This window comes from Macaca thibetana, chromosome 4, assembly GCF_024542745.1.
Source record: "Macaca thibetana thibetana isolate TM-01 chromosome 4, ASM2454274v1, whole genome shotgun sequence".
Taxonomy (NCBI): domain Eukaryota; kingdom Metazoa; phylum Chordata; class Mammalia; order Primates; family Cercopithecidae; genus Macaca; species Macaca thibetana.
This window is the reverse complement of record NC_065581.1, coordinates 105,977,086-105,995,313: the sequence shown is the minus strand read 5'-3', so window position 1 is coordinate 105,995,313 and position 18,228 is coordinate 105,977,086. Positions and strand designations below refer to the sequence as shown.

The window sequence follows — 18,228 nt, the reverse complement described above, 5'->3', positions numbered from 1 at the left end:
AAGAAATGCGGTGGAGGGAAAGTCATATTTACCCAGCCCCATGCGCTGCTACAGAAATCAGTTTCTTCATAAGCCCAGATGGCACAAAAGTCATCCCAGACCTTAATCCCTAAGCTTTGGAAGTTGTGCTTTCGGGGAGCCTCCTCTTCTGGCCTCTTTCTTTTTTTTTTTTTTTTTTGAGATGGAGTTTCACTCTTGTTGCCCAGGTTGGAGTGCAGTGGCACAATCTTGGCTCACCACAACCTCCACCTCCTGGGTTCAAGCCATTCTCCTGCCTCAGCCTCCTGAGTAGCTGGGATTACAGGCATGCACCACAGCTAATTTTGTATTTTTAGTAGAGACAGGGTTTCTCCATGTTGGTCAGGCTGGTCTTGAACTCCCGACCTCAGGTGATCTGCCCGTCTCAGCCTCCCAAAGTGCTGGGATTACAGGCGTGAGCCACCGCACGCGGCCTCCTCTGGCCTCTTTCTAGAGACAGTGAATAGATCTGCTCCTGGCTCTCCCTGCCCCTGCCCCTGCATCACAGCTCCCCCCACCCCGCACCCCCACCTCTTTTTTATGGGTGGGGAAGAGTAGGGGAGCATGAGGTTGCCTCCCTGCCTGGCCCCCATGCTCCCCCTCATGTTCTTTATCCAGCCTGTTTTGTTCAGCCGCACTCTTACCTGCTTAAAGCCCTAATTCCAAATTGGACATGAGTAAGACACAGTAAAAATAAGTTAAGTTTTTAAAAATCATTAGTTGTCAAGTATGTTTTCAACAACTGTTGATGCCCAGGTAGGAAGTGAAGTTTATTTAAAGTTAGAATATCTGTAACTAGTACATTTTAAAAAAAAAAAGAAAGAAAAAAAAAATCTAATTACACATTTTGGTAGAGAATAGCTGGGAAATTGCATCTGTAAAAAGAAAATACAGATTTTCCTTCAGATGAGTTTGTGAACACCTGCGTGGCCCCAGGACTCTGAGAGGCAGGGCCCAGAATGAGTCCACGTGTTCTCAGCTCCTGCAGCTCTTACTTACTGTACCAATTGCTCCCAACCTCCTGGGATTCCTGGAAACCCGGCAGCAACACTGTGTCTCGAGCCCACAGCAGGCACGCTGGCGAGGACTGCAGGCATGGTCATGACAGTTTTCAATAATTATATGTGTAGAATGTTTTTAACCAAAGGCCCCAAAGCATCCGAAGCCTGGCTTCAAGGTCGAGGAGTAAGGAGGATGAGTCTGGGACATGGGGTGGTTCGTGGCATAGACCTCTATTGTGGAAGTTTCACAATTGCATTCTTGGATATTGACTCGATTCTATATGGATCTCTCGAATGGAACCCCTGCGAGTAGCTGGAGAACTCAACCTTCTGGACAGTGATTTAGATGTTGACACCAAAGTCAGACACACGTGGTCTCCTGGTGCCCTCCAGTATTACGGCCGTGCGGAGCTACAAGCGTCTGATCACAGGTGAGGTCCTCACTTCCATGGTGCTTTCTCCTGTGTTGGGGAAGGCAGCGTCTCCCTCTCCACAGGGAAATGCATGCTGTCCCCATAGGGATGTGTGTGCGTGTGTGGGTGCGTTTGCGTTCATACAATACACCAAAGAACAAAGAATGATAGAACAAATATCTGTGGACCCACCACCAAGAATTAATAAATGTTAACATTTTGTCATTGCTCCATATCATAAATGACATCATTTATGAAAATTTCAAAGATGCAACCTATGTATTTTGTGGCTTTTATATTTTCTTAAATGATGTCGTTGTGCAACTTGCTTTTTTGTTACTATTTTTGAGATAGAGTCGTGTTGATGTTATAGATCTGGTTCATTCATTTGTAACTGCTGTGTTGTATCCCACTAAATAGGTCCATGGAACTTACAACTTACTCATTCACCTCTTGATGAATATTTTCTCCAGGATTTTATGATTATAAACACCATAGGGTTTTCAAATCTGAGATGCACTACTTTTTTTTTTTTTTTTTTTTTTTTTTTTTGAGACAGAGTCTTGCTCTACTGTCCAGGCTGGAGTACAGTGGTGTAATCTTAGCTCACTGCAACCTCCGCTTCCGCTTCCCAGGTTCAAGCAATTCTCCTGCCTCAGCCTCCCAAGTAGCTGAGATTACAGGTGTACACCACCATGCCTGCCTAATTTTTGTATTTTTAGTAGAGACGGGGTTTCACCATGTTGGCCAGGCTGGTCCCGAACCCCTGACCTCAGGTGATCCAACCGCCTTGGCCTCTCAAACTGCTGGGATTACAGGCATGAACCACCACACCTGGCCTTAGGATGCAGGGCTTTTTAAATGCTCTGTGCATCATGCATTGAGGATAGAGTTGGGGGCAGCAGAGGGAGCACCATGGGCACCAGTGCCTGTGCACTGGGATTGCTGCAGAGGAAGACTCACCCTGCAGAACGTCTTTAAAGACAGAGGAGAGAATGGCATTTGAGGGTGTGAAGAGGGAAGAGTTTGATTTTCCCAAGGCTGCTGCCTAAACTCTCATGTCAGTTTCAACTTTTACAGGGAAAGAAATTAAGAAAAAGAAGGTGGGGAACAGTTGGTAAACCAAAAAACCTTTTTTTTTTTTTTTTTTTTTTGAGACAGAGTCCTCCAGGCTGGAGTGCAGTGGCACAATCTTGGCTCAATGCAATCTCCACCCCCAGGGTTCAAGTGATTTTCATGTCTCAGCCTCCCAAGTAGTTGGGATTACAGGTGTGCGTCACCATGCCCGGCTGATTTTTGTATTTTTAGTAGAAATGGTTTTGCCATGTTAGCCAGGCTGGTCTCCAACTCCTGGCCTCCAGTGATGTGCCCGCCTCAGCCTCCCAAAGTGCTGGGATTATAGCCACCATGCCGACTCTTTAGATAATTCTAAATTCTTTAGATACCTGTTGTTGCAAATACATACCTAGAAGTGAATCTTGAGGAATCTTCAGATGCGTGACGTCAAGGTTTGCTAGCTCAATGTATTTTGAAACCTTAATTTAACCAATATTTCTTGAGGGCCCTTACATGCCAGGCCCTGTTGCTGGCCTGGAGAAAAGCAGTGAACAAAACAGATGAAACCATGTTGTCATGGAATTTTCTGGACAGGACAAACAGACAATAAACAAACATAAGTGCTGTGAAAGAAAAAAAGTAGTGGCAGGAGTCAGGCCAGAGTTGAGCTATTTTCAATCAGGCTATGTAATTTTTGTAAGAAAGGATTTTCTGAAAATTTGTAAATAGAGTAATACCCATCCCTATGTCAGAATTACTATAAGGATTTGTATTATTTCCTGCTGGACTGTTTTCCTGTTTACATCATGGATTTTTACATTATTCCTAATGATTGCATAGAGTACTGCATGAATGTATCATAACTGTTTCCCCATTAAGAAACAAGAGCATTTTTGCCTGGTGCAGTGGCTCATGCCTGTAATCCCAGCACTTTGGGAGGCCGAGGCAGTCGGATCACCTGTGGTCAGGAGTTCGAGACCAGCCTAGCCAACATGGCAAAACCCTATCTCTACCAAAAATACAAAAATAAGACGGGCGTGGTGGCATGCGCCTGTAATCCCAGCTACTTGGGAGGCTGAGGCAGGAGAATCACTTGAGCCTGGGAAGTGGAGGTTGCAGTGAGCCGAGGTCGCGCCAGTGCACTCCAACCTGGCAACAGAGGGAGACTCTCACTCAAACTTTAAAAATAGAGCATTTCCCTTTTTTTCCCCTCCCATCAACAATGCTGTAAATGATCAACCTCATGCATTAAATCTTTGTCTGAATCCCTGGTCATTTCCTTAGAATAAGGTCCAAGAAATGAGATTACTAGATGAAAAGAGATGAACAATTTTGGAACTCTATGTAAAGTGCCAAGTAGCCCTCTGAAAAGCCTGCACCCCTGGCAGAGGGCAGATGTCTGCTTCCCCACCTCCTTGGCCATGCTAAGGATCACCACGTCAAAAATCTTTGCTGATGGCTGGTCATTTTCCAAGTACTGGGATATGGTATCAGAGAACCACACTTTATTTTTCCCCTCAAATCGTCTTTAGATAAAAATGCCAAGGTGATACTAAGATTAAGGAAAGATGAAGACTAAAACACGAGGGCAGGGCAGCTAGCCTGCAAATCCACCTGCCGGTGGCCACATTCGCAGGTTGTTAGCGTTGATTGTTTACAGAGAGCCCTGGGGGACAGCAGCTGGGGACTGGAGGCCGGGGGTGTGGACATCTGTCCCAGGCTAACTGTCATCCCTCTTTTGTTGCTGTCTAACACAGACCCGTGCTGGCGATCGTGGAGGTGGAAGTTCAGGAAGTCGATGTGGGTGCTCGGGAGAGGGTTTTCCAGGAAGTATCCTCTTTCCAGGGCCCCCTGGATGCCACTGTTGTAGTTAACCTTCAGTCACCGACCTTAGAAGAGAAAAACGAGTTTCCTGAGGACCTGCGTGCTGAGCTCATGCAGACCTTGGGGAATTATGGGACAATTGTTCTTGTCAGGTAACTGCTCCCCTGGTTGATGTGGGTTCCAGGGGATGTCGGTGAGGATCCGTGAGAGCTGCCAGGTCGTTCTTGGCACTGACTTGGCATATCATTTATTCCAGGATCAACCAAGGGCAGATGCTGGTGACTTTTGCAGACAGTCACTCGGCTCTCAGTGTCCTGGATGTGGATGGTATGAAGGTACGCTGTACTTGGCCACACTGTGGAGTGAGGTCAGATCAATCCCTATTTTTACGTGGGCATGTCTGCTCCCTCCTCTTGCCCTGACCTGTGCCCAACCTGTGACTTTTTTTTGGGGGGGGGGGCGGGGACAACGTCTTGCACTGTCATTCAGGCTGGAGTGCAGTGATGCAATCACAACTCACTACAGCCTGGAACTGCCAGGCTTACGCGATCCTCCCATCTCAGCCTCTCAAGTAGCTGGGACCACAGGCACATGCCACCACGCCCAGCTAATCTTTTAAATTTTTTGTAGAGACAGGATCTCACTCTGTAGCCCTGGCTGGAGTGCAGTGGGACAGTCATGGTTCACTGTAACCTCAGCCTCCAGGGCTCCAGTCATTCTCCCACCCCGACCTCCCAACGTGTTGAGATTACAGGCATGAGCTTTCATGCCTGGCCACCAATCTGTCTTTATGTATAGACACCATATGTGCGAGAGGGAGTTTGGATTCTTCACTCTGGTTCTGAGATGTGTCTCATGTCTGGCTCTGGCTACTTGCAAAATAGGGAGGAAGGTGGGGAACAGTGGCTTATGCTTATAATCCCAGCACTTGGTGAGGCCAAGGTGGGCAGATCACCCAAGGTCAGGAGATCAAGACCAGCCTGGCCAACATGGCAAAATCCTGTCTCTAGTAAAAATACAAAATTTAGCCCAGCACAGTGGCTTACACCTGTAATCTCAGCACTTTGGGAGGCCGAGGCGGGCAGATCATGAGGTCAGGAGTTCGAGACCAGCCTGGCCAACACAGTGAAACCCCGTCTCTACTAAAAATACAAAAATTAGCCAGGCATAGTGGCAGGTGCCTGTAATCCCAGCTACTCGGGAGGCTGAGGCAGGAGAATCGCTTGAACCCAGGAGGCAGAGGTTGCAGTGAGCCGAGATTGTGCCACTGCACGCCAGTCTGGGTGACAGAGTGAGACTCGGTCTCAAAAAACCAAACAAACAGAATGGGGAAGAAGAAAATCAGTCACTGTGTCTCGCGTTAGAAGGCAGCTCTACCAGCAGCGGCAGAAGCTTAGCCATTTCAGAGTGTAGTTCTCGCCTAGTTACTTGATTTGTCTATGCTCGCAGCGCCACGTGGGAGGCTGTTCCAATCTTTGCCTTTAGAGTATGTATTTTGGAATATGCAGCTCATAGATAGTTTCCATTTTTATAGTGTCTTGGCTTTAAATTTGTACCAAATGGGAAGCTGGAGATGACGGTTCAACTTTTTTTTTTCTTTGAGATGGAATCTTGCTCTGTCACCCAGGCTGGAGTGCAGTGGTGCAATCTCAGCTCACTACAGCCTCCGCCTCCCGAGTTCAAGTGATTCTCCTGCCTCAGCCTCCCAAGTAGGTGGGACTACAGGCACCCACCACCACGCCCAGCTAATTTTTGTATTTTTAGTACAGGCAGGGTTTCACCGTGTTGGTCAGGCTGGTCTCAAACTCCTGACCTCAAGGGATCCACCTGCTTCGGCCTCTCAGAAAGCTGGGATTACAGGTGTGAGCCACTGCACCCGGCCCAGTTCAATTTTTTTTCAACCAGATGTATGAGAGCTATGCTGAGCCTGCCTGAGGTCTGGATCCTTGGTTTTTCACGGCCAAACATGAAGATTGGCCTCATTGCGGGTGTGTGGGTTTTAGTGAGAAGCATTGTGTGATCAGCAGGAGTGGTCATGATTTTTATTTATTCCTGGGTGGCCGCTCTGCCCTCCCAGGTGAAAGGCAGAGCAGTGAAGATTAGACCGAAGACGAAGGACTGGCTGAAAGGTTTGCGAGAGGAGATCATTCGGAAACGAGACAGCATGGCGCCCGTGTCTCCCACTGCCAACTCCTGTTTGCTGGAGGAAAACTTTGACTTCACAAGTTTGGACTATGAATCAGAAGGTTAGTGACCCTGCAGGGAAGGACAGGCAAGCCATTCTTCAAGCAACAGGCCTGAGCTTTTAAGGACACCTTCTAAAGCCTCCCTTGCAGAAGTGACAGAGGACACGTGCAGGGCAAGCCATCTGTCCCATGTGATGAGCCATGTTTGTATGTGTGGACGATGCATGCCGTGCTACCTGGGACCGGAGGCGTCTAAACTTAGGCTACAAACTGGCTTTGAGGATGTCAGGGCTGTGGGCATACCAAAGGAGCTGGGGTACCATCCCTGCTGGCACCCTGGCCCTGGGCTGCGTGGCAGGGTGCAGGTGTCCTGACAGGAGCTGAACCAGTCCCACTGATGAAAGACCGAGCCTTTCCCCCTCATTGTTTTCACCCAAACTGTGATTCATTTCCTTCTCCCAGGGGATATTCTTGAAGATGATGACGACTACTTGGTGGATGAACTCAGTCAGCCTGGAGTCTCGGACAGTGAACTTGGGGGAGACGACCTCTCTGATGTCCCTGGCCCCACAGCACTGGCTCCTCCCAGCAAGTCACCTGCTCTCGCCAAAAAGAAGCAGCATCCAACGTACAAAGGTAGCCCGACCCTTCTTTTCTCAGGAGCATCTGCCACGGAGTCAGCTCAGGACAGATTTTTCTTTTTCTCTTGGTGCTCTGGCACTATGTGATATCAAGTACGCAGGTCCCAGGAGATACCTAAACCAGGCAGGCCAAGCGAGGGGTAGGGACTGAGCCCTGCAGAGGTAGCCAGCTCCAACACCCTGATTTCCTCTAGTTAATTTTTTTTTACAATAACTTGTACCCCCCATAACACACCAGATTCAAGATAATTCCTGTTTCCTCTGGATATTCAAATGTCCACGGTTCTGAACTGGTTTTATATTTGTGATTATTTCCTGCCCCCAACAAAATTCTTCTGATTCGGCCAGGTGCAGTGGCTCACACCTGTAATCCCAGCACTTTGGGAGGCCCAGATGGGCGGATCGCTTAAGATCGGGAGTTCAAGACCAGCCTGGCCAACAAGATGAAACCCTGTCTCTACTAAAAATATTGTTTAAAAATTAGCAGGGCATGGTGGCGTGCATGCCTGTAATCCCAGCTACTCAGGAGGCTGAGGCAGGAGAATCACTTGAACTAGGGAGGCAGAGGTTGCAATGAGCCAAGATCGCCCCACTGCACTCCAGCTTGGGTGACAAAGTGAGACTCCTTCTCAAAACAACAACAACAAAAAACTTCTGATTCAATCCCAGTAGAGACATATTCCATATCTATGTCCTGAGTTGCTGGCGTATGGTCACATACATATAATATCATATTGTTATACAGTCATGTTATATGGTCACATAATTGTATCATTTTAGACTTGAGAGGCCCTGAAAGGTCACATTAATTGAACCACACACCCCTAAATTAAACAATATAATTTTTTTCTTTTCCCTTTTTTTTTTTTTTTTTTTTTTGAGACAGTGTCTCACTCTGTCTCCCAGGCTGGAGCACAGTGATACAATCTCAGCTCACTGCAACCTCCACCTCCCAGGCTCAAGCGATCCTCTCGCCTCAGCCTCCCAAGTGGCTGGGACTTCAGGGATGCGCCACCACGTCCAGATAATGTTTTTGCATTTTTTGTAGAAATGGGGTGTCACTGTGTTGCCCAAGCTGGTCTCAAACTCCTGGGCTCAAGTGACCCTCCTACCTGAGCCTCCCAAAGTGCTGGGATTACAGGCCTGAGCCACTGCACCTGGCCAATAACTGTTCTGAGTAGCTTTTAAAGCCCACTAATGTTACATGGCTGGCAGGTCGGGTAGTTCATATTTCAGTGTCAGCTATGTTGATGCTGTTCCATTCATCGCCAGGCATGCCTCTAGCTGTCAGTCACTGAGCCCCGAGTTGGAGGACAGCTCTAACCAGCAGGTGCAGGAGCTTAGCCATGCATTGGGCCCCTTGAGCTGGGGCTGAGAGCAGAGAACAGGGCTGAAAGTGGATTAAGGCACAGCTCAGGGAGGGTACTTTGCCAGGAGAGGTGTGAAGACCTCCAAGCCCCTTTGACCGTACGCTGGTCCCCACACTGATCAATACCTTGCCTATACCGAACCGTCAGGAGCTTTTAAACTTATGGATTTTTGAGCCCTGCCAGAGAGATCTGGATTTGGCAGGAGTGGGGTGGGACCCTGGCATTTCACCAGGCTTTCCAGGTGGTTTGAACGCACAGCCAGGTTTGGGGACTTCTGCCCAAAACCGAAGCAGCAGCCTTCGCCAAGGCATCGCGGTGGTTCTTTACATTGCTCCTGCCGCGGGCTTCTGCCCTGGAACTGAAGTGGCTGGAGGGATGTGTTCTTCCCATAAGAAGGACCTTTTTCTCGGGAGTGACCGTCACGCAGGCAGCCTCTGGAGCCAGTGCAGGTGTGAGCACAGATAGTCCTTTACATGAAGAAACTAATAGAGCAACCCGGGACACGTGGGCGGCTTTGCTACCTGGTGGGCATTGAGAGGGTCTTCCCTTGATGCTGTGGGGTGTTCAGTAATTCCCATTTGTAGGAGAAATCCTGCCTTTCCCCAGTTCCAGTCTCCAGGACACATGGGGTGGAGCTGCTGGATACAAGGAGTGGGGTGTCTGAGTCAAAGTAAAATGGAGAGGCCCATGCTTCAGGGGAGCCCTAGGGCTGCTGATTTGATCTGTAATGAAGCAGGAGCTGTGCCTTCTCAGGATCTCTCAGCCTCTTGGAAGGTGCGTGCAGGGCAGATCAAGATGGCAGAACCTTGGGAGTGGCCAGCCATGGGCCCACAGGGTTTGGGATTTGATGAGTGAGCAAGACTCCTGGTCCTAGGCACTGGCCATTGCACGCCAGGCTGCTCTGCTGCCAGAGCAGGGAGAACACCCTCAGCTTCCTCAGCCGGTGTATTCTAGAGTGAGGAATTGAAAATGTCTTCCCGTGGTTAGGTGACTCTTCAGGGGCTGTGGTTTGCAACTGTCTCCTCCACTCCGCACAAGTCTTGTTAGTTCACAAGAAAACACGCTTTCAAATAGCTCAATGTCTCAAGTCTGAGAAACACACATTGTCCATGGTTCACTGCGTGTTCCAAGCAGGCACTGGGTGTCCTCCCCACCCCCGCCCCTTGCCGGCAGACAGGGGTGCCCATTTCTGGACAGAGCCTTCAGCTGTCCTGCAGCAGGTCCCCCTGCACAGTCAGCCTCCTGTGCTCAGACCTGTGTCTGACATGCTCACATGTGGAACAGACCGTTGTACTCACACCCCGCCATGTCCTTCAGATGACGCGGACCTGGTGGAGCTCAAGCAGGAGCTGGAAGCCGTCGGGGAGTTCCGCCACCGTTCTCCGAGCAGGTCTCTGTCGGTCCCCAACCGGCCTCGGCCACCTCACCCCCCGCAGAGACCCCCCCCTCCAAGTAAGACTCTGCTTGCTTTCAGCTCCCTGGATGCCTGCCAGGAATAACTGCGCATTCCCTGCCACTGAAAACATGGCTCAGAATCCACTTCTCCCCCGCCTTCGGGTCCCCACAGGACTTCCTCCTCCTCGGGCTCCTTTTTGTTGTAAATCCAGTACATGTTTGACGTCAGGGCTGGTTGTGTTTCTCATGGCAAATTAAATGGCTCCTTTGCAAAGCTGCTCTTCACCCTGGAGCTGTGCTTCTGCTTCAAGCTGCTCTCCCTCGGCAGCTTTAGAGGATGCAGAATGGGGGGGCAGCAGCTGTGGGAGGGACGTGAGCTTCGCAGTCAGACATCTCTCCTCAGCGACTGCACAGTCCTCCCTCTGCTTATGAGGAATCTGGTAAACCCAGGTCCCCGCCTGGAGGTGACCCAGTCACCCCTCTGCGCTCCCAGGCCTCCTGTTCCCCGGGCTCAGAACAAGCTCCCCCTTAGCCTGGGTCTAGGAGCATTTTCTTCTGGTTCCTCGAACAATGCTTTGCCCATCTAGCCCTCCCTGATAACCTGAAAGCAAAGCTGTGATGTGCTTTTGATCCACTTCCATTTTACCACCACTGTTTACTTCTCCCTCCCCAAAAATGTCATGATCAGACTTAGATCTTCCTAAGCCGTTACTTCAGAATTGGGCTTATCGTGGCTGACCTCACAGTAGTAACCAATGGCAAGCCACAAGCCCAGATATAAAATAAAAACAACCTAAAAATAAAATGTATAAGTCATGTATTATTGCGGAAATTTTAGAGATAATTACAAAGAAGAACAAAATTTTAAAATTCACTTGATGACCTACAGATAATAGTTGTTACAAAAGACTTCTTTTTCCAGTTACGTATATCTGTAGCAACATACCTTTTTTTTTTTTTTTTAACAAAATTGGCTGGGCGTGGTGGCTCACGCCTGTAATCCCAGCACTTTGGGAGGCCGAGGCAGGCAGATCATGAGGTCAGGAGATCAAGACCATCCTGGCTAACACGGTGAAACCTCATCTCTACTAAAAATATAAAAAATTAGCCGGGCGTGGTTGTGGGCGCCTGTAATCCCAGCTGCTTGGGAGGCTGAGGCAGGAGAATGGTGTGAACCCAGGAGGCGGAGCTTGCAGTGAGCTGAGATCCGGCCACTGCACTCCAGCCTGGGCGACAGAGCGAGACTCCGTCTCAAAAGAAAAGAAAAAAAAAATTAATACCCATTTTCTCTGGTCGGTTGTCTTTTATTTAATGGGGTTATATTTTCTGTGTCATTAAGTGTTCTAAAACATTTGTTAATGGCTGCGAGTATATTTTAACAGTTTATTCCCCTGCTTTGCAATTTTTTTTTTTTTTTTTTTTAAGATAGGCTCATTCTGTCCCCCGGGCTGGAGTGCAGTGGTGCGATCTCACAGCTCACTGAAGCCTTGACCTCTCTGGCTCAAGCAGTCATCCTGCCTCAGCCTGCCAAGTAGCTAGGACTACAGGCACATGCCATCAGGCTTGGCTATTTTTATTCATTTATTTATTTATTTTGTAAAGACAGTTTCACCATGTTGCCCAGGCTGGGGTTTTTGAAATATTTTTTTCCCCACAAAATATTTTAAAACTCTGGTCCTAGTAACAGTGTTTGGAACCATTTCAAAATCGATTGGTTTTTATATCAGATCTGAATCCCCCAGGATGTTAAAGTTTGCATTCTAGTAATGCTTCTCCAGATCATCTACATCAATAGGCACACACGGGTAGAATCAAGTGAGAAACTCCACAGAGAGTCAAGGAAGGCTCTGTGGGTGCCCGAAGTGCCGAGTGAGTATTCGGATCTCACCGTGTCTGTGGTCTGCTGGGACATCCGCCTCGTCTAGTCGGGCTCCTGGCAGCTGACTGGAAAGTTGTGCCTTCACTGAGATTGAGACTCTGCCCTCATTGGTTTTTACAGCCGGTTTAATGGTGAAAAAGTCGGCTTCAGATGCGTCCATCTCCTCTGGCACCCGTGGGCAGTATTCAATTTTGCAGACCGCAAGACTTCTGCCAGGAGCACCTCAGCAACCAGTGAGTTCTTCTGCATACATTTCAAACCTACGGGTTTTGTCCCCAGGATAGTGTGAGGTCTCTCTTCTCAATGAATATATAGATTTATGTGTCTTTAACCCTCTACCTGCTCACCGTCTCATCTCCACACCCCATGACCCTTCCTCACAGGTCCTCCATAGGGCTTTTAAATGGTTGTATGTAGTGTTCTAGAGAAAATCACTGTTGATGAAAAATCTCAAATATCCCTGGTTTCTAGACTCATCCATTTCTCTCTCTTCCCATTCTTGCCTCTGCCCTTGGTGTACGGACAGAGTGTTGCTTGGTAGAAGGGAAAATGGGAGAAATTCAAGTCATCATCCTGGGAAAATGATGATCATTCTGGAGTCAAGTTGGTTGAGAGAAGAGGCTAAAAGGAAATGTAAATAATGAAGTTGGGGAAAACAGTAGGAAGAGTAACAGCCATAGAGGACTGTGGAGGTGCAGGGTTCCAGAGGGTCCCATGAGCTGCTGGGGAAGAGAGCAGGTGAAGGCGGGGGAGTAGAGGGGAAGCCGGGTGCTAGGGGGGAAACTGCTGTGACTGGGATGCCTCTGGGGTGCTGGGCCTGGTCAGGTGCTTGTGCAGCCCCAGCAGGTGCGGGGGTGACTGGAGGCCAGTGGTTTACAGTAGTGAAAATAGGTCATTAAGGCACACCAGATGCTGGATGAAGAAGTAGAAAAAAACACTTTTAAGGAAATACATATCTGGAAGCTATTTTAATAACTCAGCCGGACCGTGGAAAGAGTGGCCTCTGATTTTGCTTTCTGACTTTCACCTGGTTATTGAAATAAAGATAGAAGATGGTCTGTCCATATACAAAAATCGGTAACCACCCGGCTTTGGAGACCAGGGTCATCAGGTCTACGTAGTGTGGCACTCTTGGAAAGAGAGTGCTCCAGGGAAGAGAGGATTGCAGGGTGTGGTGGAGGCTGAAGTTTGTATGGTCAGCATCGTCTGGTGGAGCCCTGCGCAGATGCATAGGTAGCAAATACGTCCCATGAGGCTATCTGCCTGCCTGTGCTGATACTCTGCTCTTCCTCATTCTGTCCTCAAGCCCAAGGCTCGGACTGGAATAAGTAAACCTTATAATGTCAAGCAGATCAAAACCACCAATGCCCAGGAGGCAGAAGCAGCAATCCGGTGTCTCCTGGAAGCCAGAGGAGGTAGGTGCCTGGGGGCAGTGGAAAAACCGATTCTTCTTTTCATCTCACCACTAAAAATGGTCTAGAAACAAAAATAACTCTTTTTATTCTTCTGGAGGCAATCTTAAATGAAAGCATCCTTTAGCAACATTTTATATAAATCTATACTAAGATTGATTGTTCATTTAAAATTGTATTTTCAAAATTCAGTATGTATATAAAAATCATCCCAGGGCTATTAAGCAGCATCTAAAGGAGAGACTGAAATAAACCAAAATGAGTTTTTTTTTTTTTGTTTTTTTTTTTTTTTTTTTTTTGAGACGGAGTCATGCTCTGTCGCCCAGGCTGGAGTGCAGTGGCCGGATCTCAGCTCACTGCAAGCTCCGCCTCCCGGGTTCACGCCATTCTCCTGCCTCAGCCTCCCAAGTAGCTGGGACTACAGGCGCCCGCCACTTCGCCTGGCTAGTTTTTTTTTTGTATTTTTTAGTAGAGACGGGGTTTCACCGTGTTAGCCAGGATGGTCTCGATCTCCTGACCTCGTGATCCGCCCGTCTCGGCCTCCCAAAGTGCTGGGATTACAGGCTTGAGCCACCGCGCCCGGCCCCAAAATGAGTTTTTAAAAAGGTGAATGCTGCCGGCACGAAGTCATTCAGCCAGCTTTATAAAACAGAGACAGTTACGGTGTTTGACCTAATTTCAGGCACAAAATCTACCTTTTAAATCACTGGCAAGTGGAAATAAAGTTTTTAGTGACAGGCAGGGACCTCTTTCCCACCACACTGTTTTTTGTTGCTGTTACTTAAACCATGTTAGTCAACTTGGGCTCTCCCCGGCTTCATTCATAATCACTGGTAATTTACACTTTTAGTTTTGGCCTTGGCTTTGTTCCAGAATCTCCTTTGGCAAGAGGAGAATGTGTCCTTTTTGTGGGTTTGTTGTTGTTGTTGTTTTTGAGACTGAGTTTCACGCTTTCACCTGGGCTGGAGTGCAGTGGCGCAATCCCAGGTCACTGCAACCTCTGCCTCCCAGGTTCAAGCAATTCTCCTGCCTCAGCCTCCTGAGTAGCTGGGACTACAGGTGCGCACCACCATGCCGAACCAATTTTTGTATTTTCAGTAGAAACATGGTTTCACCATGTTGACCAGGCTGGTCTTCAACTCCCAACCTCAGGTGATTCACCCACCTTGGCCTCCCAAAGTGCTGGGATTACAGGTCTGAGCCACCACGCCCAGCTGAGTGTGCCCTTTGAAAAGGTGTGAGCAATCACCATTGCCTCATTTGCTTTTAGTCAGCATGTTTAACTTCTTTGAAATTCTCAAATAATATTTAAGGGGGCATGAGTTAAAAGGTTGAGAACTACTGTTGTAGAATGATACTGCCACGAATGGTTTTTTTGTTTTATTTTAGAAAAATAACTAAAACTAGGCCGGGCGCGGTGGCTCACACCTGTAATCCCAGCACTTTGGGAGGCCAAGGTGGGCGAATCACGAGGTCAGGAGATTAAGACCATCCTGGCTAACATGGTGAAACCCCATCTCTATTAAAAATACAAAAAATTAGCTAGGCATGGTGGTGGGCACCTGTAGTCCCAGCTGTTCAGGAGGCTGAGGCAGGAGAATGGTGAGAACCCGAGAGGCAGAGCTTGCAGTGAGCCGAGATCGCCCCATTGCACTCTAGCCTGGGCGCCAGAGCGAGCTGTCTCAAAAAAAAAAAAAAAGAAAAAGAAAGAAAAGAAAAATAACTAAAACTATGAATATAACAACCCAAGTGTCCATCAGCTGGTAAATGGATAAACAAAATGTGGTCCATCCATTCAATGGAATATTGTTCAGCGATTAAAAAAAAGAATAGGGCTGGGCACAGAGGCTCATGCCTGTAATCCCAGCACTTTGGGAGGCCGAGGCGGTCGCATCACGAGGTCAGGAGATTGAGACCATCCTGGCTAACACGGTGAAATCCCGTCTCTACCAAAAATACAAAAAAAAATTAGCCAGGCGTGGTGGTGGGCGCCTGTAGTCCCAACTTCTCAGGAGGCTGAGGCAGGAGAATGGCGTGAACCCAGGAGGCGGAGCTTGCAGTGAGCCGAGATGGCACCACTGCACTCCAGCCTGGGCAACAGAGCGAGACTCCGTCTCAAAAAAAAAAAAAAAAAAAAAAAAAGAATGGGGCCTGATACCTACTACCTCATGGGTGGACCTTGAAGAGATTATGCTATGTGAAAGAAAGAAAAAAAGGCCACGTAGTGTACCATCCCCTTTTTATGAAATGGCCACAGCAGGCAAATTCATGGGGTCAGAAAGTTCTTCGTGCTTTCCAGGGACTGGAAGGAGGCCTGGGTGGGGAGTGGCTGTTGACGGGTGTGGGGCTTCTTTTTTGTGTGATGAAAATGTTCTGGAGTTAGATAGTGTGATGGTGGCACAACTCTGTGAATATACTAAAAACCAGTGAATGGTACACTTAGAAAGGGTGAATTTCACAGTATGTGAATTATACGACAATAAAGCTGTTTAAAAAAAAAATGCTAGAGATGTAGATGTTAGTAGAGGTTTGAAATCTACCTACAGTCCCAGCTTAACACTCTCTTGGTCATGGCCCCATTGAGATTTTTTTATGTTTGGATGATCTACCCTGAGAAATGTAAGTACACATGAGACTTTGCATATGATCTCAGGGTCATCCAGACTATCCACAGACCCCAGATCACCATCCCTGCTAGGAAGGTGAGCGTGAAAACCTGGGGCTGCTGGGTGCAGTGGCTCATGCCTATAATCCCAGCATTTTGAGAGGCCAGGGCAGGAGGATTGTTTGAGTCCAGGAGTTCGAGACAAGTCTGGGCAAGAGTGAGACCCTGTCTCTACAAAAATTTTAAAATTAGCTAGGTGTGATGGTTCCCACCGGTAGTTCCAGCTACTTAGGAGGCTGAGGTAAGTAGATTGCGTGAGCCCAGGAGTTCCAGCAACATAACGAGACCTCATCTCTACTAAAAATTTTTTTTAATTAGCTGGGCGTGGCAGTGTTCACCTGTAATCCCAGCTACTAGGGAGGCTGAAGTGGGAGAATGGCTCGAGACTGGGAGGTTGAGACTGCAGTGAGCCATGATCATGCCACTGCACTCCAGCCTGGGTGACAGAGCGAGAGCCCATCTTAAAAAATAAAAAAGGAAAAATGCTGGGGCTGAACCTAGCTGGTTACTCCTGAAATACATTGAATTAGTAAATGACCCTTAGGATGTAGACTGTCTAAAGATGAAGTCATGCAGTGAATTGCCTTGTCCTTTACACTTCGGCCATGTGGTTTAATGTTTCAGGCACTTCCGAAGAAGCCCTAAGTGCCATGGCTCCGAGGGCCCCCGAAGCATCATCTGAACCAGAGCCCACACCGGGGGCAGCCAAACCAGAGACCCCACAGGTGCCCCCGCTCCTGCCCCGTCGACCCCCACCCAGAGTTCCTGCCATCAAGAAGCCAACCTTGAGAAGGACAGGAAAGGTAAAAGCCTGGTAACATAAAACCTCTTACTCCTAAATTGCTCACATGTCTCGATAGATAAGAATTGTGGCCTGTAATCCCAGCACTTTGGGAAGCTGAAGTGAGCGGATTACGAGGTCAGGAGTTCGAGACCAGCCTGACCAACATGGTGAAACCCCGTCTCTACTAAAAATAGAAAAATTAGCTGGGTGTGGTAGTGCATACCTGTAATCCCAGCTACTCAGGAGGCTGAGACAGGAACCCGGAGGCCGAAGTCGCAGTGAGCCAAGATTGTGCCACTGCATTCCAGCCTGGGCGACAGAGTGAGACTCCATCTCAAAAAAAAAAAAAGAAATTCCCTATGGACAGCCTCATGTTCATGAGTCCTAGACACAGGCGTGTCTTTGGGGAAAGGTCTGACAACTGCTTCCTCCCTCATATCCTACTGTGTCTTGGCTCTGGCTGAGAAGAACGAGGAGTCCACTGTCTTGCAGATTGTCAGTGTGACGAGAACAGCTTGGAGGCATTATGCTTCCTAAGTGTTCTGAGTCCCCAGAGGGAACCACGGTGGGATGCTTTTCCCCACGTGTTCTGGTACCGCCCATTTGCATGTGGTCTGTGTTGTGTGCACATGGTTTCAAGGCATTAGAAAAACAGTAACTGATTCCCAGATTCGCCATGTTCACATGCTTTCGTGTGGCCTCAGTCTACGAGAGGATCCACAGCTTTTCTTGCCACTTTTCTTGCAGATTGTTTTTTGCTCTCGCTCTCAAGCTTCTCAGCCTTGCTTACTGCTTCAAAGACATGAGTTTGTAAGGACAGTAGCAGCCCAAAGACTGGCATCTGTAGACACATCTGGATCTTCCGTTTGATCTCAGTGTTCTAGTAACGGACCCTCGGTAATCCCTTCCTGGTCGTCACAGCACGATGCTGCTTCTCTCCTAGAGAGTGTGAGGGGGGCTTCGGCTTCATTCTTGACAGCGCTTGCTTTGTATTTCCTGGGTTGCTCTTCTGTCCTACATTGGCTCATTACCATCCATCCCTTGTCCATGCCTCCTTACAAAGTGGACCTTTTTCCTCCGCCTTTTCCCCGTTCAGATGCTCCTCGACTTAAAATGGGGTGATGTCCCAATAAACCCATCGTAAGTTGAAAAATATCGTGTCAAAACTGCATCTAATACACCTACCAAACGTCATAGTCTTGCTGACCTTGAACATGCTCAGAACACACACATTAGCCTACGGCTGGGCAAAAAAAAAAAAAAAAAATTCAACACAGCCTATTTTATAATAATAAAAAGAAAAGATCAAACTTCAAAAATCGAAGTATGCTTTCTATGGAACGTTAGCACTTGCACACTAGGGTAAAGTGGAAAATCCTCAGTGGAACCATTGTATAAGTCGGGGACCACCTGCTTTGTCTTTTCTTGTAAAAGCCAGGAGCAGAAATGGATTCATTTTCCCAGCCTGCTGCACAGGAGTTAGAGTAAAAGGCTGTTGGAAAAGAGACTTTCTTTTTTTTTAGTTTGTTTTCTAAAGAACCTAAAGAAACAGCGAAACGCCAATGTTTAACTAGTCTACTGATC

The 18,228-nt window shown here is 48.0% G+C and overlaps 1 protein-coding gene across 4 annotated transcripts in view; it reads left to right on the top strand.

The window, feature by feature from the left end:
* Window positions 1–18,228, top strand: part of SYNJ2 (synaptojanin 2) — a 117,852-nt gene that overhangs the window by 95,206 nt on the left and 4,418 nt on the right. Inside the window, exons 18-27 of one of the 4 annotated variants that reach the window (XM_050786695.1) lie at window positions 1,333–1,450; window positions 4,246–4,464; window positions 4,569–4,647; window positions 6,390–6,558; window positions 6,961–7,134; window positions 9,827–9,961; window positions 11,904–12,016; window positions 13,090–13,198; window positions 16,485–16,663; window positions 17,392–17,541. In XM_050786695.1, the coding sequence (XP_050642652.1) occupies window positions 1,333–1,450; window positions 4,246–4,464; window positions 4,569–4,647; window positions 6,390–6,558; window positions 6,961–7,134; window positions 9,827–9,961; window positions 11,904–12,016; window positions 13,090–13,198; window positions 16,485–16,663; window positions 17,392–17,514 (1,418 nt within the window). In that variant the 3' untranslated portion in view covers window positions 17,515–17,541. Of the gene's footprint in view, window positions 1–1,332; window positions 1,451–4,245; window positions 4,465–4,568; window positions 4,648–6,389; window positions 6,559–6,960; window positions 7,135–9,826; window positions 9,962–11,903; window positions 12,017–13,089; window positions 13,199–16,484; window positions 16,664–17,391; window positions 17,906–18,228 lie in introns of those variants that run through there. The other 3 variants (XM_050786694.1, XM_050786692.1, XM_050786693.1) reach the window with 3 other exon arrangements.